The sequence below is a fragment of the Mesocricetus auratus genome, unplaced genomic scaffold (genome assembly GCF_017639785.1).
Source record: "Mesocricetus auratus isolate SY011 unplaced genomic scaffold, BCM_Maur_2.0 Super-Scaffold_100011, whole genome shotgun sequence".
Taxonomy (NCBI): domain Eukaryota; kingdom Metazoa; phylum Chordata; class Mammalia; order Rodentia; family Cricetidae; genus Mesocricetus; species Mesocricetus auratus.
Genome location: NW_024429195.1, coordinates 59,632,592 through 59,658,235, shown reverse-complemented (window position 1 = coordinate 59,658,235; position 25,644 = coordinate 59,632,592). Strand labels below are relative to the sequence as shown.

The window sequence follows — 25,644 nt, the reverse complement described above, 5'->3', positions numbered from 1 at the left end:
CTACTGTATTGGGAGACCTAGAGATTATACATTATAGAAGTTAATTACCTTAATTATCAGGGTGTCATTTTGATTGTATCTAAAGCTGTTTTAACATATTTCATTGCAAATAACTATGGATTTATCCATCTTAGTTTTCTGGTTTATAAAATCAAGGTAATAAAAATTATTTAGTTTTATTCTGTGTTTCTTCTTTTTCTTTTATGAAAATGTCATATTATTTTACGAGGGAAAGCACACATTTGTGCCACGACCCCTGTCATCCAGTGTTTTATTTTGATATTTTCTGATTAAAACCCAGCTTCTTGTACACACCATTCAATTGTTTGCATGGCCTCCTAAAAGAGCCTGTGATTTTTTGCCACTTATGCAGAGTCAGGAATACTATCTAAAAGGAGTGGTAAGCTTCTTCTTGTCTCAAACAGAGCCCATCTGAGAAAATGCTGCTACCAAGAAGCCTTGGTTAACTTTGTTCTTTTGTTTCTAACACCTCTTTTTAAGATTTTGTGAAGGTCTACGTGGAAATTCGTGCTTCATGTTGCTGATGCTATTTGATTGAGTGAATGTTTCTGGCCTGGCAGGGACCCACCACCAATTCAGCCCCAAATAAACACATGGACACTATATTAATTATAAAACTCTTGGCCAGTGGCTAGGGCTTCTTATTGGCTAGCTTTGTCTTAATTATTAACCCGTGATATTAATCTATGTATTTCTATGTGTTGTTATCTTAGCTAGAAGGGTCCGGACCTGCTACTCCTTTGGGGGGTTACATGGCAATTGCTTCCAGTGTTTCTCTGCCTACCTTTCCCAGAACTCTCCTCCTCTCCTATCCCTACCTATCTTCCTGCCTCATTGGCTGAACAGCATTTTATTCATCAACCAATAAGAGAAACATACATGGAAGGACAACCCCTGTCAATCTAACATACAGTGGATGCTCAAAGCATTGTGAATTACCATCACTTTTATATGCTCCAAGTTGAAAAGCTCAAAATCTTTCAAATATATCTGTATTCTTTTTTTATTTTTGTAATGAATCTCTTTTTGGCTTTTTATTATTTACTTTTATCTTATATACATAGGTGTTTTGCCTGCCAAGTATGTCTGTATGCAGGAATCAGATCCCCTGGAATAGGAGTTACAGATGACTGTGAACTATCATGTAGGTTCTGGGAATTGAACCCTGGTCCTTGGAAGACAGTCCTCTTAACTGCTGAGCTATCTCTCCAACCCCCTACCTGTACCCGTTGTGTGAAGAAAATGTAATTTATTTATTTACTTTTACACATCTTAGCATGGAGGTAGCTGATAATGGGTGAATGAATTCAAACACCTGTGTTTCGTTTCCTAATATGTCATTCTTGATTGTGTTTGGACTTGGTTCTGAAATTTTTTTTAAAAAATCTATCTTTTTTTGCTTTTATATTCTGGAACATCAGCTTCTTTCTTCTTTTCATCTTTTCATACTGTATTTCATCATTATATTTCTAGAAACTTATACTTCACTTTGATACCTAGCCACCTCTTCTCATTCTGTACAGGGTAAGTCCAATATCATCACTGAGATTTCATTTTTCATCTTTCGAGTATGTCAAATCACCTCTGTCTTCCTGCCTACATTTCTTTTGTTAGACTTGGGAAATAGTCTTTTGTTTTATAAAGTAGCACTCTATATCTTGCCTTGGTAAGCACTATTATCTCTGAAACTCTCTGAAATGTCCTTTTTATCTCATGTTTATCTCATGGCCAGATAACATTCATTCCAAAAGACATGGTTGAAATGTAACTTTTACCATAAATGAATATTTAACTAATGCCCCTTGTCCTGATACTTCATTATAATTTTTATGGAACTATTACCTTCATATTATATGCATATTAATAAATGTTGGCTAAATATGTATTTTCTATTGATCTTTAGATATATACACTCAATTATTTAATCCATACAACCAGCTTGTGAGTTAAATTATACCATTATTCTCATTTTAAAGATACCTAGACTTACGTATACATTGGTTTGCCAGCATCATTGCTAGTAAAGTCTGGATCATTCCAAAAAGACTATTGCCAGCACATTTCATTTGTTGGATGCCTTTGTCTTCCACTCATACATTGTCTAGAGATAATTTTGGTTATCATAACTGGAGAAAGAAGCTGATTTGTAAATGCAGGAGGAAGACATTTTATTAAATATTCCACAGTTCTTAGATAGTCCTTTTCCTATCCTTGGCACAAAAACTATCTGGTCCCAATGTCATTGATATTATGGTTTTAAAAATTCCTAGTTGAAAGAAAAAAACTGGAGTGGAAAAGATTGGAAACACTCTCGGGAAACAAGATAAGAGAGGGAACAAAATCAGGAAAGAGACAGGGAGAAAATAATGAAACTGTTACCCTTGAAAAATGTATCACTCTGGATATGTATTTCAGTGTATAGAGAGCAAGCCTAACATATTAGAGGTCCTCGTTCAATTCCCAGTGTCCCATAAATACAGTAGTAATGGCAATAACACAGGTGTATAATGCCAGACACTCCACATTTGGCAGGGTAGGGGATCCAAACATTTCCATCAGGAACCATTCTCTGTGTTTCACTTCAGTTTTTCAAGACTAAAGACTGAATTACTTATTTATTTTTTTTTGGACTGGGCATGAGGCTAATTCATGTCTTCAAGGCATAATACAAACTTCTGTTAATTATACTACCTATAGATAGCTGTTAATTGATTATGGGTAGTTACTGGTACTGCAATAAGCCAAACACTAAATACTCCACTCGTACTTTTATAAATAATATATTTAATAGTTTTTCAATGAAAGAAAGATGGTTATGATACTGAAAAGGAATAACTTCAGAATATATTGGGCAGATGTCAACAAATACACAAAGTCAAAACAACAAACCAAGTAGTATAAAGAATTCAGTAAGATTCATCACATGTAGAGGTCATGATTTTTAACATAATTTTGCAGTTTAACTGATTATATAAGCATTTGTTTATTCACAAAATTATGTGAGTATGGATATTTCTGCAAGTCTGTGGATGTGAGTGTAGATATTGCAGGTGCTCTTGGAACCTAAATGTTTTGAATTCCTCTGGAACTAGAATTACAGGGGGTTATGAACCACTACCTATGCAATATGGATAGAATCAAATCAGGTCTTCTGCAAGATCAGTACTTACTCTTAACCAACTTAAGTAAAATCTCCAGTCCTGACTCTATAAACATTTAAAGGATAAAAGAACCTTGGTATAACACTATTCCCACAAATATATTTTATATTAAAATGGATTAATTTTAAAAGTTTGCAGTTTAAATAATGAGATAAAATATTGAATGACTTTGTATGACACAAAACAAAAGATAGACAACAGCTTCAGATTACCAACAACTACACAAGGACAATAAATGTACTATAATGAAACATTACTCCAGCAGATAGAAAAAAATGTTCAAAGGTAGGCATCATTTCAACATTTTAATTCAAGTGCTACCACAAAGATGAAAAACAACTTAAGCATGCCTAACAGCTTAGCTGGTGGAAGAGTTATAACTCTGAAAAGGAATGATCGTGTTTCTTTAAATGCAAATAACAGAATGCACAGGCACAGCAGGGACAGGCAAGCCAGGCCCTTTTACCTAGGGGACTGCAAACTGACCTGCAGCTGCAGGGCAGGCCAGCTCTAGAAAAGCTGCCCTGTGAGCAAGCCAATAGGAGTGCTGACAGCCCTCAGCACTCAGGCAACCTCTCCAAAAGCAAACAGCTGGAAGCCAGAGCCCGGATCTACTCAATTGACATCTGCTGCTCTATTTCTATCTTGGGGCTACTTTATTCATTTCTGTTTCTCATACAATTCAGTAGAGGCCATGTGTCAAATAAATTGTCTTCTCTTGATAACTCTACACACTTGAACACAGCCAATGACTTACTTAAAATTTCTAGAAATGGCAATTTAATGCCTAAAACATATCCAAATTTCTACAAGGCTATCAATAACCCCCAAGCCCTTTTGCTATCATCAAAAGTCTTCACTGGGGTATTTTTATTTAATTAGTTAAGAATTAACATTTTCTACAACCACATACTTTATTTTGGACCTGTATTCCACCACAATCTAGCATCAAAAATGGCTGGTATTTTTACCTTTTTAAATTTTAGTTTCTTCGTGTGCAAAATTAGAACAATAATATTGTCTATATCATCCAACTTGTGTGAGAACTAAATATGACATCCTATAAAGCACCTGGTTTACTACCTAGAATATTGTAAGACTCTATAATGTTAATTTGAATCAGATCCCCTTAGCCATGACTTATCCAAAATTTACTATCATGGTCATTGTGTCTACCTCTATTTTAAGAACTTACTCCTTAGCCACACAGTACTTGGGAGGCCTAGGCAGGCTGACCTCTGAGTACAAGGGTAGCCTGGTCTACAAAGTGAGTTCCAGGAAAGCTAGGACTACACAGAGAAGGTGGTCTTCTTGGGAAAAGAAAAACAAAAGAAAAAGAATCTTCTTCTTGTCTACATAATGAGCTCAGTCTCCACTGATCCAATCCTGTTACTTTCCATAAATAATCTCCTTCAATTATAATACTTTACTCACTGGATATTCTGCACAACTCTTTAAAACTTGCTTCCCCCCCACACCATTGTACCCAAGTCCTACATGCCCAACTATTTCTTTTCTACATGGCCAATTCAGAGAAGATTTCTCAGAGCCTTATAAATCTACAAAACAACTCCCCTCATTCGTATCACTACTCATTCAGTGTATGTACTTATCTGCATTAGTATTTGAGTTGATTTTGAATGTGAGAATAAGGGCATGATGACTCACACATGTAATCTCAGCACTCTGTTTACTGAGGCAAGAAGATGCCTATGAGTCTGATACCATCCTTAACAAGACAATAGGTTATAGGTTAGGCTGGGCTACAGAGTGAGGCCTTGCCACAAAAAAATAAACCCACAAAAGTTACTGAAACAAGTGAGGATGAGGAAGTTTCAGGGGAAGGGAATCATCTATGTGTTGTATGTATGTGTGTATGTAGGTGAACCAGAGATTAAAATAACTAATGGAAGTGTCTCATCATAAATAATGCATTTGATTGTCTTTTGTTTCAAAGTATTAAGTCTAATACTTTGTAAAATGAGAAATAAATAATTTCTCCTATGACCATCCTTAGAAACACTGAGTAAACACTGAGCAGTAGATTCCTATTAATGGGCCAAAGCACTAATTCCCTCAGGAGTTACATTATATCTTCTCAGAAGGAAATTAGTTCTCTTCATTTTTACTTCAATAATGTATACTTTAAGGCATGTCTTTGACATGGAAGAGGTTTGTAGAATGTGGTAAACCTAGAAAACATAAAGAAATTACTTTATGTGGAGAAGTAATAGATAACCCAAGTTTTCTTTCTGAAATTTAACTTCAGGAATCTCAAGCAACGGCTCCATCTCTACAGTTATATCTTGCTACTTGTTTCTGCAAGATGCCCAGGAAGCGTCAAAAATCAAATACATATGAGGGGGAGAGGTTAGAAAATTCAAATTAAATAAGAAATCAGAAAAAAAGATACAGCAAAGGAAAACATGAGCCCTTTACTCCATACCTGGTATGGAGTTAATAAAAAGAAACTAATGTGTGTGTGCTTATGTGTACATACATAACAACATCTATATTTATATATCTATCTGTAGATAGATACATACACAGATAAAGATATGTAGACTAGGAAAAATTCAAAATATGAAATAGAAATGAAATCTAATAATTAAGGAAGAGATATCATGAGCTTGAGAGAGAGAGCAGAGAGTTTACATAGATAGGAGGGATTGGAGGAAAGAAAGGGAAGGAGGAAAATGTAATCATGTTAATCTCAAAACCTAAAAACAAGTATTAAAAAAACTAATGTAATTTGTTTAAAGATAGGAGAGCTAAGTTGTGTGAAGACAGCAAGACACTCAGGAAGGTGACATTCAGGAAAGAGTATGTGGATGGAGTCACAAATAAGAACAAGAAGCAGGCTGTCATTAGTGAATAAAGAAATTTTAAGGTGGGAAGAAAACCTTTTTGGTTAATTAAGCTTCTTGGGAGATGGTGAAGAGACATAGGAAGGAAGGAATTTTAAAGAATTGTAATAACTAATCCAAAATAAATATCCAAGGGCAAGCATATGTAGAAAGGTATAAATCCAAAATATGAAACAGAAATAAAATTTCCAACATCTAGCAAGACATGTCATGTTAAAAGACAAAGTGAATTATCAGACCAATGCATCAGGGTTCGAGACTGGATGGCTAGATGGACAGCATCTTTTTTTTTTTTAAGACAGTTTCCACAGTTTTCACTGTTTAACAGTCCTAGCTCTCCTGGAATTCAATTTGTAGACCAGGTTAGCCTTGAATTTCCAGAGATCTGCCTGCATCTGCTTCTTAAGGGCTGGGATTAAAGGCCTGTGCCACCTCTGCCTGGCTGACAGTATGTATTTTAATGCAAAGCAAGAAGAGAGAATACTGAATTGAAGACATTTCTGACATGGGCAGAGGATTGTTCTCTCAAACCAGACCACAATACTGTTTGGTGCTGTGAGTGGCCGAATACTTCAATTAATGCTTTTTTAATGGCTGCCATGTATTGTGGTTACTCTCCAGGGTTTGCCTCTCTTAGAAATGGAACCCATAAGTTTTAGATGGTCACATAGCTGCTTAGAACAATTATGCCATTTTCCAGTTCCTACCATAGCTAGGTAAGGTTGTAGAACTGTAAGTAGGTCAATAGGATATCATAAAACCTTAATGAAACGGGGTATGTATTTTAACCAGAATGGAACTCTATAATCCACTTAATGAGGGTGATAGGCAAAATGGAAAGGTTCCAGTTCTATGACAATGTCCTGACTTCACCATATCTCTCTAGATTTTATCACCTGTATAAGAAGCAATTTATCCTAGTATTGTCCAATACTAATGTGATATTGAATTTCCTGGTACATTCAACCAAGTCTAACTATAGTTAATATGGTTAATAATGATCATTCTGCTATTTTCATTAGTTCTTTAATTTATACATACATTTATAAATACATTTCTTTATAACACATAGAAATATTTTCAAATGATTATGATATATTCTTCAATATTTGTTTAAAAATTCAGTTTTAAATATGTTAAGAAGTATGGTAAAATTATTCCTACAAATATAATTATTCCCATGGCTTTTTTGCCACGGAGTTTAACTGAAACATCAGTCACTTATTTTACACTTGCTGAACAAAGTGATCTACCCAAATTCTATTGAAATTAGTAGTTACAGTAGCAAAGTCTTAAAGTCATTTAGCACAGTAAAAGTTTGAGCAAACATACAAGGTAACAGTCACATTCCACAGAGAAAATAGCTCTGTTTCTCTATACATATAGCTACCTACCTATTTATTTGCCTACCATATATTTATCTATTATCAATAAATTATCTATCATTTATCTAACTTTCTGTTTAATTCATACAAGTACTGAGTGAGCATAAATTATAATACAGTTGGTTGCTATTCATTTTGAAATATTTTCGTAGTTAAAAATGCTCTATTTTACTAATATCTTATACTTTGCCAATGTTACTCAGTATTTTGACATTGCACTGAGAAATCTAAGTTTATAATAAAATAATTATCTTATTGAATTTTTTACTTGAATAAGTGTTACAGTTATAACTTTTAACAGGTTTTCTATCTAAATCCTCTTTTTCACATAGAAGACATGACAAAAAGAGGCCACTGATCTTTTGTTTTTTTGAGACAGGGTTTCTCTATGTAGCTCTGGTTGTACTGAAACTTACTCTGTAGGCCAGACTGCCTAGAACCCACAGAAATCCATCTGCCTCTACCTCTAGGATTAAAGGCATGTGCCAAGACTACCTGGAGAAATCAATGATTTTAACTGATCTTTCTTGTAATAATAGTTTTATTCATTAATTGATTCATTTATTCTATATATATTCACCAAATTACTGTGAAACCTGTGCCAGAGTGAGAACGAGCTTCAGTGCAGAATACAGTACCTGCTTTCCGTATATTTTCACTTATTAGAGTAGTATATCATTTATTGTATGAATAATTAAACATGTAGCCATTTCTATAGACAAAAAAAAAAAAGACAGTAAAGTAAATGAGTTAGGTAATACCTGAAGACTGTGTGAAGAAAGGTACAAGAAAGGTACATGGGCCAAGCCTTTTTTTTTTTTTTTTTTTTTTTTTTTTTTTTTTGGTTTTACAAGACAGGGTTTCTCTGTATTGTTTTGGAGGCTGTCGGTCCATCCCAGCCTCGAACTCACAGAGATCCGCCTGCCTCTGCCTCCGGAGTGCTGGGATTAAAGGCATGCACCCCTACCGCCCGGCTCCCGGGCCAAGTTTAAAACCCTGAACAGGGGAAAATAGATCAAATAGGCATTCTAGATAAAAGGACTAGCTTCTCTTTGCACTTACAGAATCTATGTAAGTCACCCTCAATTACTTTTGATCTTACATTTGTTTATAAGCAAGTAAAATACCATTATTTCCTATAAGTCAGAGATGAAATGGTGAACTTGGAAAGTTTTACAAAGATTGATGCTCATGAAGTTTATACCAGTAATTCTCAACCTTCCTAAAACTGCAACCCCTTAATATAGTTCCTCATGTTGTAGAGACCCTCAACCATGAAATTATTTCATTGCTACTTCATAACTGTAATTTTTGCTATGGTTACAAATTGCAGTGTGAATATCTACATTTTCCCATGGTCTTTGGTGACCCCTGTGAAAGGTATCTAGACCCACCGTGAGAACCCTGGCTTCCATGAATCCTAGTCAAGAACCTCAGCTGTAGGCCTGTACTAGCACTCTGCCTCTGGAGCAAACATCTGAAGAGGCTCAGCAACCAGGAGCTCACAAAATATCAGCAAGAAAACAGCTGCAGAAGGGGATGCCAGCTGTATGAAAAACAGCAGAGTTTCGATTTGCAAACAGAGGTGCAGACACACGTGCAGTAAGAAGGACAATGCTTCGTTTTCTTCACATTACAATAAATTAAGCAGCTAGTGCACAAATATTCAAGCCATGTAAATGACAAAAGTGATGGCATCTGCTTGAAATTTTTACGAAGTGATCTCCTTTTACAGGTAAAATATATGAAAGTAAGCTCCCTTCTGTTTCTGATTAGTTATGAATGTCAACAACAGGGCAATATCTAGGAGTTACTATATTAATAAGTAATTAAGAATTCTACCAATAAGCATACTGGTTATTATATATACATATTCAGAATTTTGCTTAACTATGGGCTACAACACAATCTGAAGCTAAATGCTCAGTCTCTCATAAGTCTACACCTACTTACACCAGTATTCCCCTAAGAGTCACCTTCTCACAAAGTTCATGGTGCACCTGAAATTAAATTTGCCTTTGAGCTCTTTAAGTCTGCAGCCGCCTTCAGTTACTAACCTTGCTGTCTTCTCTCTCCTTGGCTGCTCTCTGCAGGGCTTTCTTCTCTCCGAGCTCACAGGTTGATTTGAATGTGAGCTGACAAGAAAGCGTCAAGCACTCTGGTGTAGCAAATTCCAAAGGTCTTGAAGAACAGTGCTGTGACACACTGATGCCAAGACTCGGTATCGGAAGAGCAGTGTGAACAGGCTTTGACCCAACAGTTGGCGGTCTCAGCTTTGAGGCAACCCCAAGGACAGGCATGGCTTCTATAAAAGTATCTTTGCCTTGCCAAAGAAAACGCTCCCAACCTCAGTCTGGTAGACTCCAGCTTTAGTATTTCCAGAAAAAAAAGACTTTAAGCACAACTAGCAGTGAGAGAGAGAGAGAGAGAGAGAGAGAGAGAGAGAGAGAGAGAGAGAGAGAGAGAGAGAGAGAGAGAGAGGGACAGACAATAACTCTCAAACTAACTTTCAGAAAGAGACAAAATTTTGCATTATCTGAGTATTAGTGTTGCTAGTTCAGATTTTCACATTCATAATCTCTCTCTTTCTCTATCTCTGTCCTGAAAAATAAATTCTACAGTGCCCTTTCTGTAGGATTATAGAGCTCCTAGTTTTGTTTTCTTCTCACTACAGCAGCCTGAGTTTGATCTTTTTTAGAAGAGAGAAGTGGGGGAGGTGGGGGGGGTTAGGGGTGGGACAGGAGGACAAAGGAAAATCCCTTCAGTCTAGTTTCAATCTAGTTGTCAAAGAAGCCAAGAGACCACAATAGCTAGGAGTTCTTCCTGACTTCAGAAATAACCAGAAAAAAAAAAAAAAAAAAAAAAAAGAGCAGGTCAACAGCCAAAACAAACAGCTGCTGGAAGAACTTTTAGCCCGGAAACAATCTCAGCAATGAAGCTGTTTGTCTAATTTCCAGCTATTTTTCACTCTTGACAGCCAGCAGCCATGGAGTTCACTCTGCTTCATCCCATGAAATCAGGCTAAACTGGAGTAACAGGACAGCCAGCTAAGGCAGCTGAAGCCTTCAGCGGACCCTGCCCGCTTATGTTACAAACTGCAATAAGCACAGGAAACCAGGCACCGCAGTTTCTAAATGCAATGACGGTATTTCCATTTCCAGGACATCGATATCCCCTGCAACAATTACAGGGCTAAGCGCGACAGGTATCAGTGTAAGTAACCTCTGGAATCGTATGAAATACACACACTTACTGTCTACACTTTATACAAATGCAGCGGAATAGACAGTAGAGACTCAAATATCAAGATTAACACCAAAGAAGCCAGTTTGCATAATAGTGGATCTCCTTTCCCACCTGAAGCTGTGGGGCAAAAGCAAATCCAAATTGTCGAGGCTGGAGTTCTGTAAATGTCGTCTAAATGACTTCCTTCCTCAGTTCGCCAGACCCGTCTCATCTTGACATCCTTTATTAATAAACCATCTCTGTTTCCACTTGGAATAATGTGTCTCTGATACAGTTCTTTGCCCAGGGACAGAAGAGCCTGGAATCAGGTGGCTTCTGAACTCACATTCTCCCTGAATCCATAATTCCAAGCATTACCTCCCTAACACTTTGGAATTTCTCACCCTTTTTCTAACTTCAAGCTTAAAGTCACAACTATTTATGTTTTTTTTTTTTTGGCTATTGTAAAGGGTAATGTTTCTCTGATTTCATTCTCAGCCCATTTACCATTTGTATATAGGAGGGATATGGATTTTGTTTTGTTATTTTTTTTGAGTTAATCTTGTATTCTGTCACATCAATGAAGGTGTTTATCAGCTGTAGGAGTTTCTTGATAGTATGTTTTTGGTGTCACTTATGTACACTATCATATCATCTGCAAATAAAGTTTGACTTTTCCCTTCCAATATGTATCTCCTTGATCTCCCCTTGCTGTGTTATTGTTCTAAGTAGAATTCTGAGTTCTGTAATGAAGATATGGAAAGAGTGGATCACCTTGTCTTGTTTCTGATTTTAGTGGGATTGCTTTGAGTTTCTCTCTATGTAGTTTGATCTTGGCTGTTGACTTGCTGTATATTGCCTTTATTCGTTCTGAAAGGCAGCCAAGAGGAATGGTTAGAGCCTGTAGTGTTTTGGGGCTTCTGGAGCCTCTCTAACCAACAATGAATATGGAGGCACCACACAAGTGGCATCGGGATTTTTGTCTTGGGATCCCATCGCTTCTAAGAATAGTAACATCTAGTCACAAGGGCAATCTCCCTGTAGAGTCTACTTTTTAAATTATTATTTTGGATTAGGACACCAAGTACTATGTTTCCATATGGCATTTTAATAGCTATCTGTCATTTGTCTACATTATTCACAATGGCTGAAAAAATGGAATCAGCCTACATCAACCGATGAGCTGATAATAAAGTGTGGTTCATATACACAATGGAATTTTATTCAGTTGTAATGAAATGAAATTTAGTGACTAATAGAAGTGGGAAAAATAACTGTGAGGTAAAACAGGTCTGGAGAGAGAAGCAATACATGATCTCTCTCATATATGGATCCTACCTAGCTTTAAATATTTCATTTTTTGTGTTTTATTTGAAAACCTAAGGAAACCAGCTACCTGAAAATAGGCCAGTGGTATCTGACTTAAGGGACAATAGACAGAAGAATACAGATGATATGAAAACATGGCGAATACTGGGGCAGCAAGGGTTAAGCAGAGTTGGGGAAAGAAACAGGTGAATGAAGGGATTGTGAGGGTTGATTCTTCAAGAATTTTTAAAGATAGATTGTATCTATATATTTTCTACTTATTTACAAAAATTATATTCTATTCACCAAGTATGATCAAAATTGAATTACACAAAGTTTCAAGATAAATAATGGAATACTTAATGCAAACACATATTTGAATGTTGTCAAGTAATACAATCATGATTATTACTACAGAATATGTTTTATAGGAAAGAAATAATTTTCTTAATTGGTGGCTTAGTATAATTTCACTTCATTGATTTTCTACAAAACGATACTTTTGCCTACTCTTTCTAGTATCATAAATTTTTATTTTAAGGATGAAATAATTTATAAGTGAAAGTTAATAGGTAAAGTAAAACATTTATGTTCTTGCTGGTGTATCATAAAAGAAATGGGAACACAAGACAGAATTCTTGAAGAATTTTTTTAAAGTAAATCAGTGAGATTTGTAGAATGGGATCATAAAAACCAAATTCATACTAGCTGTGATTGAGAAGTGAAATGATATCTATGAGAAAGTACATTACTTTATAATTTACAAAACATTTAAAACAATTTAAGTCCCAGAAACTATTATATTACTGAGCTAAAGTTTGTTCATGTTCCCATGTGATATTAAAGTGATACGAAAAGAAATGTACCTTTTATAATTCTCACATTGAACAAACAAGAAGCCCCGAGTAAAATAAAAGGAATTATGGGAAAAATGATCCTAGGATTATCACTCAAAATATGTGCAATTTTTAGAGCAGATCACCAAAAGGAGTAAGATAATTTGGACCACCGAAAAATGCAGATCAGTGTAGTGGTATTTAAAAAAATAATTGAGCAGAAAATCTAGCAAAACTTTAATTGGAAAAATGGTGGGGTAAGTCTAGTGGGAAGCCAGACTCTGAACCAATGAACTTGCCCTTGAAATAAACAGAGAGACTTGGAAATATGTAAAAGCTGAAAGGACATAAAGGTATAACTGATGTTGAGCAGGATTAAAATATGGGAATTTGGATTTATGGTTCTATATTTCTGTTTTTAATATTCTTAAATCTAATCCCAAATCCTGTTGAGCACAAAACATTCATGATTAGAGCTTCCATTTTCCCACCAAAGTTTCTTCTTGAATCATTCTGTTTCTCTTGACCTAGAATAAATCATGGGAATTATAGACATGGCTTTATGTGACTTCATAGAGCTCTGCATTGCGTACATTAAGCCTGAATAATTAACACATTTATTTCAGGCCATTGGTGGCACACGCCTTTAATCCCAGCACTCGGGAGGCAGAGGCAGGTGGATTTTTGTGAGTTCGAGACCAGCCTTGTCTACAAGAACTAGTTCCAGGACAGCCTCCAAAGCCACAGAGAAACCCTGCCTCAAAAACAAAAAAAACAAAAAAAAATTAACCCATTTATCAATAAACAAGTGGAATTTGGGAAAATATTTTGAAATGCAACACACTGGCACTCTGGGAATGATCAAAGTGGGAAATAATGGTTTACATTTTAGAAAAGATATCTATTTACTTTTTGTTTCAAAAGGTTTTTGAAATACAAGGCAATCGCATGTTGTAGGGATTAAATATGGAGTTGAAAAGTATAGTCACTGTTAACCAACTCTAAGAGCTTCTACCACCAACAACCATGACCAATTCTACCTAACACTGTCTACCACCAAGAACCATAACCAACTTTATCCAACAATGTCTACCACCAAGAACAATAACCAAATCTATCAAACAGCATCTTCTGCCAAGAACCAATCAAGAAAAAAATTAACTTTTAGAAAATCTTATATGTGCTTGGATCTATCATCCATTAAGAATGTCACTGTTTGAAAACTAAAAGGAAAAAAGTCAGTCAGATCCAGGTTTGTTGGCACATGTACTTCAGAGGTAGAAACAGAACAATTAGTTTGACATCAGTCTCAACTATTACACAACTGAAAGACCAGTTTGGGCTATGAAAGACCTGTCTTCAAATTCTCTAAATTATGAACAGCTTTAAGAAGTTAGTAAACTAAGGACATAAGTACTCAGATGGCATACTGCAAAATTCAAAGTGAGTTTTCTCCTATTCAGTTCAATAACCCACCACCTGGATGGAATGTTTGTTAAAAATCTGTCCAACCTCACCCAAAATCTGTCCAAAATCACCCAAACTTATAAAGTGAGAGTCATAATGATGACAAAAGTCTGAGAATCATACTTAAATAAGCTGATTTCCTTTATACACTAGAATTTAAGAACTGCATAGGACTTATCATTTGAAGGTTGAGGAAATGTGTTCTTAAGTTGAACCTGCTGTAACCAGAGACCTATTTAGTTACTTAGAAGCTACATGCACTTAGAGACAGGCAGGTCTCCTTTTTATGAAATCATAAAAAATGCACTACTTAAGGGATGCTGTGAGAAGTAGAGAGAAAAAATATATACTTTATATATATTTATATATACATTAAATGTACCTTAGATGCCAGTATTTATATCACAAGAGAGATTAAGGTCTCATGGAATAGAGTTGAAGTCAAGGAGTATAATATAGCCATGATCATAATCTCTAAAAGACTGAACTCAAAGGCAGGGTCGTGAAAAGTACCTCTCCTTACTTCACCTTATCTTCTCTCCCCAGTTTCTTCTTTTCATGTGCTATTTCAAAAAGTTAAGGCTCCTAGACTTTTCTGAGGACTCATGCCTTTTCTCACCACAAAATCAGCAAAATGTCTCAATTCTATTTTATGCTTATCCTACAAGTGAAATGGCATACTTCTTTCAGGGACCATAAGCCTTTGACGTCTGTCTAATGGGTGACTAATGCTGTTTTATAACCTGCATAAACATTTAAGTAAAGAGGGAGGCTCAAGTATAACCTTCAATATCTATATTTATAATAGTTTCAATGCAAGACTTAGTTCTTGTATTCTTTCCTGACATCCAGATAGAAAAAAAGTTGAATGTTATTATTTTAACCTTAATTCTCAAGAAAATTTTATTCTATATTATCCTTAATTTAGCTATCTTCCACAAACCTTTTTTAAAATGTCTTTTAAAATTTTTTTAAATTCAAATTACAAACAAGGTTGCTTCACATGTCAATCCCAAGTCTGTCTCCCTCTCTCTCCTCTCCTCCCATGCCCTCCCACCAACTCCCCATCCCCCCTAATCCCCACTCCTTTCTCCAGGGAGGATGAGGCCCTCCACAAGGGGTATCCATAGACTATCATTTCATCCAGGTCAAGGGCCTAGGCCCTCCCCCAAGAGTCCAGGTTGAGAGAGCATCTCTCATTGTGGGATGGGTGCCCAAAGTCCATTTGTATGCTAGGGATAAATATTGGTCTATTACCCAAGGCCCCATAGATTGTCTAGGCATCCTCACTGACACCCACATTCAGGGGGTCTGGATCAATCTCATGCTGCATTCCTGGCCATCAGTCTGGGGTTCAAGATCTCCCCCTTTCTCCAGACTGATGGCTGAGAGGCCAACAGGGGACTGATCCAGACTATACGAATGCAGTGTCACTGAGGTGGCCTCAGAAATCTCTGGGGCCTTGGGTAGTAGATTAGTGCTCACAATGGCGGCGTACTAATGAACTTTAGGAGCCCATTCCACATGGAGGGATGCTCTCTCAGCCTGGACACATGGGGAAGAGCCTAGGTGCTGCCCTGGATGAAGTGACAGACTCTGGAGATCCCCCCAAGGAGGGCCTTACCCTCCCTGGGGAATGATATGGGGATGGAGGGGGACTGGTGGAGGGATAAGGGAGGAGGGGTGGGAGAGGGAGTTGGGATTGACATGTGAAGCATGCATGTTTCTAATTTAAATAAAAACATATATTGAGAAAAAAAGAAACATGAAATATGCTCTGAGGTTAAAAAAAAAGAGCACTCCCTTGTTCAGGTCAGCTGTTTTTGTGGGTTAAACAAGACCAGTCTTGACCCCTATGCTCATCAGTCCTCTCTGTCACTGGGTTCCTTGAGTTCAGCTCAGTGTTTAGCCATGGGTGTCTGCCTCTGATTCCGTTAGTCATTGGTTGAAGGTTCTGTTTCTCAGACATTCTGGCAGTGGGATTGTAGGCTGGCACTCCCCTGATCCATGTCTAAAATCCATATATGAGTGAGTACATATCTTCCATAAACAAAGAATAAATCAGTCTGGTGGGTTGCTAATTGTTTGACTGATTCAATTGGAGTACCTTCAGATTTAATGAGGACATGAAGTTAGAAAAAATATAGTTGATGCAGAGTCGAGACCATTCTCTAGATCTGGCTATCAACACTTAAAGTACTATGGTATTTCTTATATCTTTTGCCAGGTTGTCTACTGGCCCCACTGTTGTTCAGATACATCTAGCAGAAAATGGAGCACAGAAAAGTATTGTGCTCATGGTATATTTGAAGAGAAAGTAATCCAAGATATTCTTGAACCGTAGTTTTGAAGCAAGGAAAAGGAAGGTTGACTGATTGACTAAAACATAGGGGTACTCAAAAAGGACAAAAGACAATAATAAAGTAGTTAAGTGGTCTTTGCAAATGAACACAATGCCTGGGAGAACTGGAAACTGTCTACATGCTCTCTATGGCACAAATATACCAATATAGTGAATTGGCTAAATAAAATTCACCAAATTCAATACACAGAAATAAAAAGCATTTGCACTAAGGTTTGGAACCATATTGTGTATAGATACTCTCAGGGAGATGTGGTTTCCTCCTGCCAAGTCAAAACAATACACATATGGATTTGGGTCACTATTTTATTAAAGCAAAATCACTTGGATAATTTGGCTGGTAAATTCCAGTGCTCTAATACCATCACACAGAAGACATAGATATGAAACATATTAATAAGAAGAATTATTGTCTTTGAAGAAATATTGAAAGACTCACTTCTGTTGCTATATATACATGTATATGTATATATAATATTCATACACAAACATAAATACACACTATGAAGTCTTGAAAAAAGCTAGAACAGTTTGGTTGGGAGGATCCAACGGGTTAGGGAGATAAGTGAAATTGGAATGTATGATGTGAAATGCATAAAGAATCAATAAAAATTAAGAGAGCTTTTTGTAAAGGAGAAAAATGAAGATTAAAGGTAACTTGGTATTCAAGTAATGATCTGCGGACCCACTTATATCTGGACCATGTGCAGTCTACTTTGAACACTAGCATCATCACCTCTGGATTTTGCAGTGATTGAGTAAATAAATGAAAAATACATTTTATCTGAAGGCTTTGCATTACACTTCGAGGATATACTAAAAGGAAAAACTGGTTTAGGTACAATCCATTGCTCAAATATACAGCTAAATATTCGGCAATGTAAAGAAATGGAAATTTATTATTCTGTGGGTGGAAATGTAAATTGGTACAATCTTTCTAAAAGGCTATTAAAGTGCAAAAATATGCTTACTTTAAAAAGAAAGAAAAATCACTGTAAAATACTTATATTGGTGCCAATAGGAAGCGTGAGTGTCTAAAAGCATTTACTCTCAAACCTGAGTTAGATTCTTTGGACCCACAAGACATGTGGAAGAACTAGCTCCATCAAGGAATCCTCTGACCTCTGAGAATACACTGTGACCTCTGTGTGTGTGTGTGTGTGTGTGTGTGTGTGTGTGTGTGTGCACGCGTGTGTGTGTTTTCTTTTTCTGTAGGGTGCTGTAGAATTCAATTCAGGACATTGCAGAAGATAGGGAAGTTTCCTACCATTTACCCAATCACCAGCTTACCAGTATTTAATGTCCTAACCTTGTTATCCATGCTCCTCGGTCAGTTTGCTGCCTAAGTAAAATTGTAATTCCATCATGTTAACTCTCTGCTTCTACACTATCCAAACAAAGATTTTCTTCTTGAAATTTCACAATGAAGAATGACTCTGACACTGTTGCGCCCAAATTCTGAACCCCAAAATCACTAAGAGGCCCACTTCGATGCAAAAGCAAAGAGTCTTTTATTGTAGTTGTTAAACAAGCTAACCACATTAGCTCGGGCCTTTCATCCATTCACCATGGTGGATGGCCAGAGAAAGACCTGAGAAACCATGAGGCAGAGATCCTATAGAGCAGCATAAGGGAGTGTGTAGAGGGTATGAAACAGAATCAGGATTTGGTGCACTTTCAGGCTTTGTTGACCTGCCCTGTGTTGATTGGTCAACTGGTTGTTATGGCCCATAGGCCCTCCCAGGGCGGTTGCTATGCTCTGGGCATCACTGCTGACTGTGCACTTGTCTGTAAAGCACACCCACAGCCATAATCCACAACCCTGTCAGCTAACATCTGATTGGTTCCTTGCCAAGAGGAGGGCATCTGACTTCCTAGTGACCAGGACAGGAGCAGCAAGGTCAGATAAGCACATGTTAGCCTGTCATGGTTGCTAAAACTGGGGGTGGGGGTGGGGTGGGGGTAGTCACTATAACACCAACCTAAACCATTGATTAATTCTTAATTGTCTTTGATGTTTCTTTTGCTTATTGGTTTCATGAACCCACACTTAGGTTGTGATAAAACATCGCTTTTTTGCCTAATACTTCTGTAATGAGAAAAATGATCAAAAATGAAAACCTGAGTTTTAAAAGCAGGTTTTCTATAGCTACGATGTTGAATATCCAGGAAATGATCATTACTGATAAAATAAAGTTCTAATTTTTAAAAATGTTAAACTTAAGTGAATCATTCTGTTTCTTATTCTTTCTACAATATTTCCACCAAAATACTATAAAATTCAGAGGAAGGACACAAATCTAGTTAGAGTCTTGACAATTGTACATTGTAAACTTTAGAAGCTAAGAACTCATTTTATTTCTATTACATGCTAATCACATTTTTAATGATTTGGGGAAATCATACAAAATTTAAAAGAAACAAGAAATAAATTAAAAAGGAGAAGATAAACTTTAATTAAGTGGAAAACCTTTAGTAAAAGACAAATCTTTCTGTCTTGTGGATATCAACTTAAAATCTAAGGAAAATATATCATTTATATTTATATTATATTTATATTTTAATGCTAATTTAAGACATAAACAAAAACTGATCATTAGCAAAATATGTACATCCTTGTGATAATTATAACAATTGCCAAGAATATCTAGTCCAGCCATGAACTTGCTCTGCCAACTTTTTCAACAGCAACTAGAAGCTTGAAATCAATCTGTGTTGATATATTGTTTATGATCTAATAAAGCTTGCCTGGAGATCAGAATGCAAAACTAGCCAGGCAGTGGTGGCACACATCTTTAATCCCAGGACTCAAGAGACAGAGGCAGATGGATTCTCTGTAAATTCAAGGCCACCCAGGGCTGCATGAGAGTAAATCAGTCTAAAAGAGCAGCGGAGTATAATTCCTTTATCATAAGCCTACAATCCCAGTGCCAGTGAGTATGGGAAACGGGGAGGTTCCCAAGAGAGATGCATGATACCCCAGAGAAGTGGAATGAGGCAAGATCTCCTGAGCAGATTGGGAACATTGGGTTGGGGAGAGGGAACCAGGAAAAAGAGAGGGGGATAAGAGGAGAGGAGAAGAAGGCATGGGGGAGCAGGAAGGTTGAGTTGAGGTAAGAATAAAGGACAGCAGGATGAGAGATACCATAATAGATGGAGTCATTATAGGCTTGAGGAGAGAGCTGACACTAGTGAGATCTCCAGAGATCTACAAGGATAACACCAACTGGCAAACTAAGCAATAGTGAAGAAACTACATTAATAGCCCCTCCTTGATGATAAGGTTGATGACTACCTTATATGCCATCCTAGAACCTTCATCCAGTGACTGATGGAAGCAGAGACAGATACCCACAGCTAAACACAAAACTGAACTCCCGGAACCCAGTGACAGAGATGGAGGAGTGATGAGCAAAGGGGTCAAGACCATGCTTGTGAAAGCCACAGACAGCTGACCAGACAAGGGGGAGCTCTTGAACCCCAGACGGATGGCTGAGAGGCCAACAGAGAACTGATCTAGATGCCATGAATGAAGTGTCAGTGAGGAGGCCACAGAAATCACTGGGGCCTTGGTTAGCAGATCAGTGCTTGCTATAGTGTATGAATGAACTTTGGGAGCCCATTCCAAATAGAGGGATGCTCTCAGCCTGGACACATGGGGAAGGGCCTAGGTACTGCCCTGGATGAAATGACACACTCTGGAGATCCCCCCAAGGAGGGCCTCACCCTCCCTGGGGAATGATATGGGGACTGGGAGGGTCTGGAGGGCCTGGTGGAGCGACAAGGGAGGAGGGGGTGGGGAAGGGAGCTGGGATTGACATGTGAAGTATTCATGTTTCTAATTTAAATAAAAACATATATTGAGGAAAAAAGAAAATAAAAACACTCAAGTAATTTCTGAGCTTTACTGAATATGTTCATTCTCCTATAAACAGGATGAAGTACTGTGCTAAATATGAGGGTGAAGGTGGTGTCTTCTCCCCACGTCTTATTTTTCGGATGGAGACAAGCAGAACCTAACCCGGATTCATGCGCTGATTTACTGCACAGTTCGAGGAGAGGTGATAATTTGACCATGAGGACGCTGAGAGTAAAGGATCTAAGCATACACATATTCAGTCCCTGGGAAGACACTGCCAACTTCCCACACTTAGTGACAATAAACAGGCAAACACAGCAACAAAAAGCAAAGGAAAACAAAACAAAATCTTTGAGCAAACATGAATGGAAAGTACAACTCTAAAGGGATGGGATGGGATGGTCTCTTTTCTCATAAAGACAATTTCCCTCTTTTCTATTACATATTAAAACTGCTCATTAGAGAATATACTATTTTCCACAAGACAGTTAAAAATGCTTGAAGTCATTCACATGATACAGATGTTTGTTTCCACAGTTCTTTCTGGAACAATGCTGTTTCTAATGTACATAACCCTGATTCTCATGAAAAAAGGTAGCTGATGTTTTCACAACAATAGCACTGGGGAGGGGGGGGTCAATATGTGATTCAAACTGTGGTAGTGTTTCTTTTACAAATGTGGGCTAAAGGTAAATGCCAAATTTTCATGCCAGGCAGAAATTTAAGATTCTTGGATAGAATTCTTTAGGATGTTTTCAACTGTTAAGTCAAAATCATGGGATGATTTACACAGGTAAGAAATTATGACTCATTTCAATGTAGAAAGGGCTATGTGCAATTTAAATACAAATATAAATCGTTTATGTAATATGCCTACTACTGAAAAATGCCCAAATAGCAAATATTTTAACTTTATTGGGAACTTTTGTTTATTGGCATCTGAAATGTACAATGAATAAATCATCATGTAAGAAAAACAATGGCAAAACTAAACCAAATGTGGTGGTGAACACTCAGGAGGCAGAGGCAGGAAAATCTCTGAGTGTTGAGGCCAGCCTGGTCTATAGAGCAAGTTACAGGACAGCCAGGGCTGCATAGAGAAACCCTGTCTTGAAAAAACAAATAACCACCCCCAAAACTGGGGAAATACGTTTACTCCTATAATGCATTAGCACTATTTTGTCTAAATTATAAAACTTACCTTTCCTTTAAATTGATACACACATACATACATACATACATACATACATACATATCAAGAAGAAATCTTTGCTGCCATTTGTATTCTGGGTGTGGCATTTGGGATGAAAAAACAAGGAAATTAACATAAATTCAGGACCAACCTATGCTACAGGGTAAGACTGGCTCCCCACCAAACACACACACACACACACACACACACACACACACACACACACACACACACACTACACACAAAGAAAATACTCAAACAGTACAACAGCAAGCAAAAGTCAAATCTTTATCTTCTTCCCTCTTTTTTATCTCCTCACAAATCAGTTTCCAATTCATTGAATTTTTGGTTAATCTCAAGTCTTATCTCAGTCTCAAAAGGTAATATCAAATCATGTTGTTGTTAGCATCTCCCTACCCGATGTAGGGAGATTGCAGCTATACAAATATACTCCTGAACATCCAAGAGATTCTTAAGAATAAATTAATCTAGCTAAACTCACTTCATGTTAAAATGAGACAAAAGTAGACTAGCATGTTTTTTTTTAACAGCTTGCATCTATCAACTGCGTTTTAAGAGCTATCTTGTGAAGCAAATATGGCAAATGTTAACTGCTTCAATGCGTGTGAATAAGAAAAATACGGAGAATGGCATGGCACAAAGATGATCATTAAGGTATAGTGTTCACTTCATTGCACATCTGGCTTTTACAACGCATAGGACTATGGGAGAGACAATTCCGTGAGGTTAACATCTTCGTTTTTGTTGAAAACAAAAGTATAGCATGGTCATGACAGAACTGCTAGACAGACTTTGCCAAGCATCCCAAATATCAAGAAGTGCTCCCAAGGAAACTATGATGAATAAAAAGGAAACTTTATACTAGTAAACTCAGCAGTTTTTCCTCTTGGATTTTACTCCCAAGCATTTGATTTTAACAGAGCATCTCTGGCAAAGAACAGGGCTTCCTACTCTGTCATGGAATATTCCAGGAACTTGTAAAATTACTAGTGGCTTTTAAGGAGGCTGTGGGAGGTACAAGCAATCTTAAATGAGTTGCTTCTTTTAGATAAGGTTTAAGCAGATTTGCTCTCTCATTCAAATTTTACTGCTGCCATTTCTCCCTTAGCCTTTTAGCTCCTAGAAGAACTCTTTCATGAGTGAACTCACCAAGCATATACAGGAAACTAGGATTAAGTGTCAATTAGAATTCATCCCAAATATGGGAAAATAATATAGACTGGTTAATAGAATTGAAGTAAAATGAAATAAAAAGGCAGGACAGGGAAAATGTCATCAGTGCAGACACAGTCAATTCAGTTGGTTAAAAAACAAAACTTTAACAGTTAATGCATACATAGGAAGTAACTCTCTTTAAATGTTTCTCTGTAAATATATATCTCTATAGTTTTGAGATTTGTACATTTACAGACCTTGGCTGGAAAATTAAGTCTCAAACCTACATGACTTACTGAAGAAAAATTATTTACCCTGTTTCCTAAGATATATAATACATGTTTCTTCTTCTGGCTGAGGAAGGAAAGGAAGAAGGATGTAAGTATGGGGTTAAACAGAACAAAACAGTGTGTCCACAAGTATTCATTGATCCTACCAGGTATGGAGAGGTATATAGAGTGTGTAATCCACAAGTAGACACTGAATAAGAAGGATGTCAATCACAATGCATCAATATGCTTCCTTGTGGCTTTGCTTTATCATTTGGATTCAGAATTTCTGGTTGATAGTATAAATAATTCAGAGAGAGAGAGAGAGAGAGAGAGAGAGAGAGAGAGAGAGAGAGAGAGAGAGAGAGGGAGGGAGGGAGGGAGGGAGGGAGGGAGGGAGGGAGGGAGGGAGGGAGGGAGAGAGAGAGAGAGGGAGGGAGAGAGAGACAGAGAGTAAAATGCCATCATTAAACATGTTACCAGTATCAATCATATAAAAGAAGTGAAAACAAAGACAATGTAGTGTTATCTACATTCAATCTCTGCCTCTCTAAGTGTGTCCTCTTTTCTCACTACACTATGCTAAAAACTTCCATATGTATCACATAGAACATATGAGAAAACATGTCAAGAGTAGATTATATTATACAATTATGATCTAGATTTTCACATGTTCTGCTTGTAGTATTTTTAGATCTTTATGCTTTACCTCTTTCAGAGAATACTAGGTTCATCTTCCCAGTACCATGTTTGCAATTACAATGGATTTCCAATGTATTCATAATTATTCATATTAGACCTTTTGCTAACTTTGAAATTCTAGCTCATATTTCTCAGTACTCAAACTCCATGTCCTTGAAAAGTATTTGATATATGACACCAATTTTACATAAAACATTGTGTTTCAATGTCTCACCCTTTTGTAATTTGCAAGGAGTTTCTAAACACTATAAAATATCAATAGACATTAATCCTGTTTATTTAGCCATTAGGTTATTGTTTTTACTGAATTATGTAGAAGTTGCTGAGGACTACATCCAAGGTTTTACTTTGATAGATCATACTTGGCAATCTTAAAAATTACACTGCAATTTTTAAAGAAATGATGTGGAGATGAGATGTAAGGGTAAAACGATTTGATGAATTATGACATCTCTGTAAGCCATGACCACACTTTAAATTAGAAGTAAGATATTTTAATATAAAGTGATAATTATATGAGACTATGATACAATTTTGAAAAAACTGCAACTTACTGAAGACCATAATTTGGAGAGCCACTCATTAGCTGAAGCAGGAATTTCAATGCATTATAATCAAGATACTTAACTATTGTAAAGACGTTGTGCTCCCCAAAATCTTAAATGAAAATGTTCAATATTTACTACATATTTCTGAATACACATATGGTGTTACCCTAATAAGGAAAAACAATCACATAATAACATAGCAGTGTCTTCACAGGGCAATATATTCAAGTATCACCACTTAAGAGTTTTAAGGAAATCACATCTCTTTCCACTTAAGTATTCTCCCAACCCAGGGATATACTCATTTGTTTTGATATAAACAATATTGAGTAACTTTAATCCCATCAGTAAAAGACCATGCAGAGCTAAATAGCAGTTATGACTAAAACACATTATTTGCATTTTATTCCTTTTTATTCAGCCTAAAATTTTGAGTTGGAAATAACAAATAATATATGGCTTGTGAATATAACCAGGAACAGAGCATGGATCCCTTATACCTTCAGGACCTGTACCCACCCCACCCCACCCCACCCCACCCCACTCCACTCCACTGCCATGCTGAGATGGTCAAGCATACTCCCCTCTGACAGAGCTCAAGGACCCCTCCCCTAGCAGAGCTAGTTTAAGGGGAACACCTTGTGCAAATGAGGAAAATTCTCTCTTTCCTGAAATGTGGGAGTCACACTGTAGCAAATCTTGAGTTTCCCCTACTTCAGTGATCTGCTTCAGCCTATAAACTTCCACTATAGGGAAACCTTAAGTCACCGGGGCTTGTTTTAGAACTGCCCATCCAGGATATTACTTTCTGGCTGTTGGGTTTCAGTCACAGGTGAGTCTGACCAACGAGCAATTTCAGGCTCCTCAATGAGGAAAGTAGGACTTCGCTCCTGAGGGTGCAGTTCTAAGCACACAAGGCACTCCTCTGAAGTCCCTTCTATGGCGCTGATGTTTTCCTTCCTTCCTTTTCTAATTGCCTTTGCTTACCACACATTGCGTGCTTTCCTTGGCGATAACCCAGCCATTCCCTTTGAATTTTACCTCATGTTTTTTTGGTGTCGTTTTTCAAATAGAGAGATCCTTACCAACCCTGGCGTTTCATTATTTATTTTTCTTTAATTTGTATGGTGGAGAGTTTGGTTAGAGTGGGGTTCAACGTCAGACCACTGCAGAAAAAAGCAAAAGGTCTGATTTGGAGACACAATTTCCCAGTGTAGTATTGCAAAATCTGTCACAGGGCTGGAAATGTTTGGATGCTCTTCCTGC

General features: G+C 37.0%; 1 protein-coding gene across 6 annotated transcripts in view; it reads right to left on the bottom strand.

The window, feature by feature from the left end:
• Nucleotides 1-25,644, bottom strand: part of Nav3 (neuron navigator 3) — a 698,200-nt gene that overhangs the window by 300,390 nt on the left and 372,166 nt on the right. For 3 of the 6 annotated variants that reach the window (XM_040754919.1, XM_040754921.1, XM_040754922.1), the window contains exon 1: nucleotides 9,492-9,845. The exons of 1 other annotated variant lie outside the window; for it this stretch is intronic. In XM_040754919.1, the coding sequence (XP_040610853.1) occupies nucleotides 9,492-9,734 (243 nt within the window). In that variant the 5' untranslated portion in view covers nucleotides 9,735-9,845. Of the gene's footprint in view, nucleotides 1-9,491; nucleotides 9,846-25,644 lie in introns of those variants that run through there. 2 more of the 6 variants (XM_040754923.1, XM_040754920.1) reach the window with 2 other exon arrangements.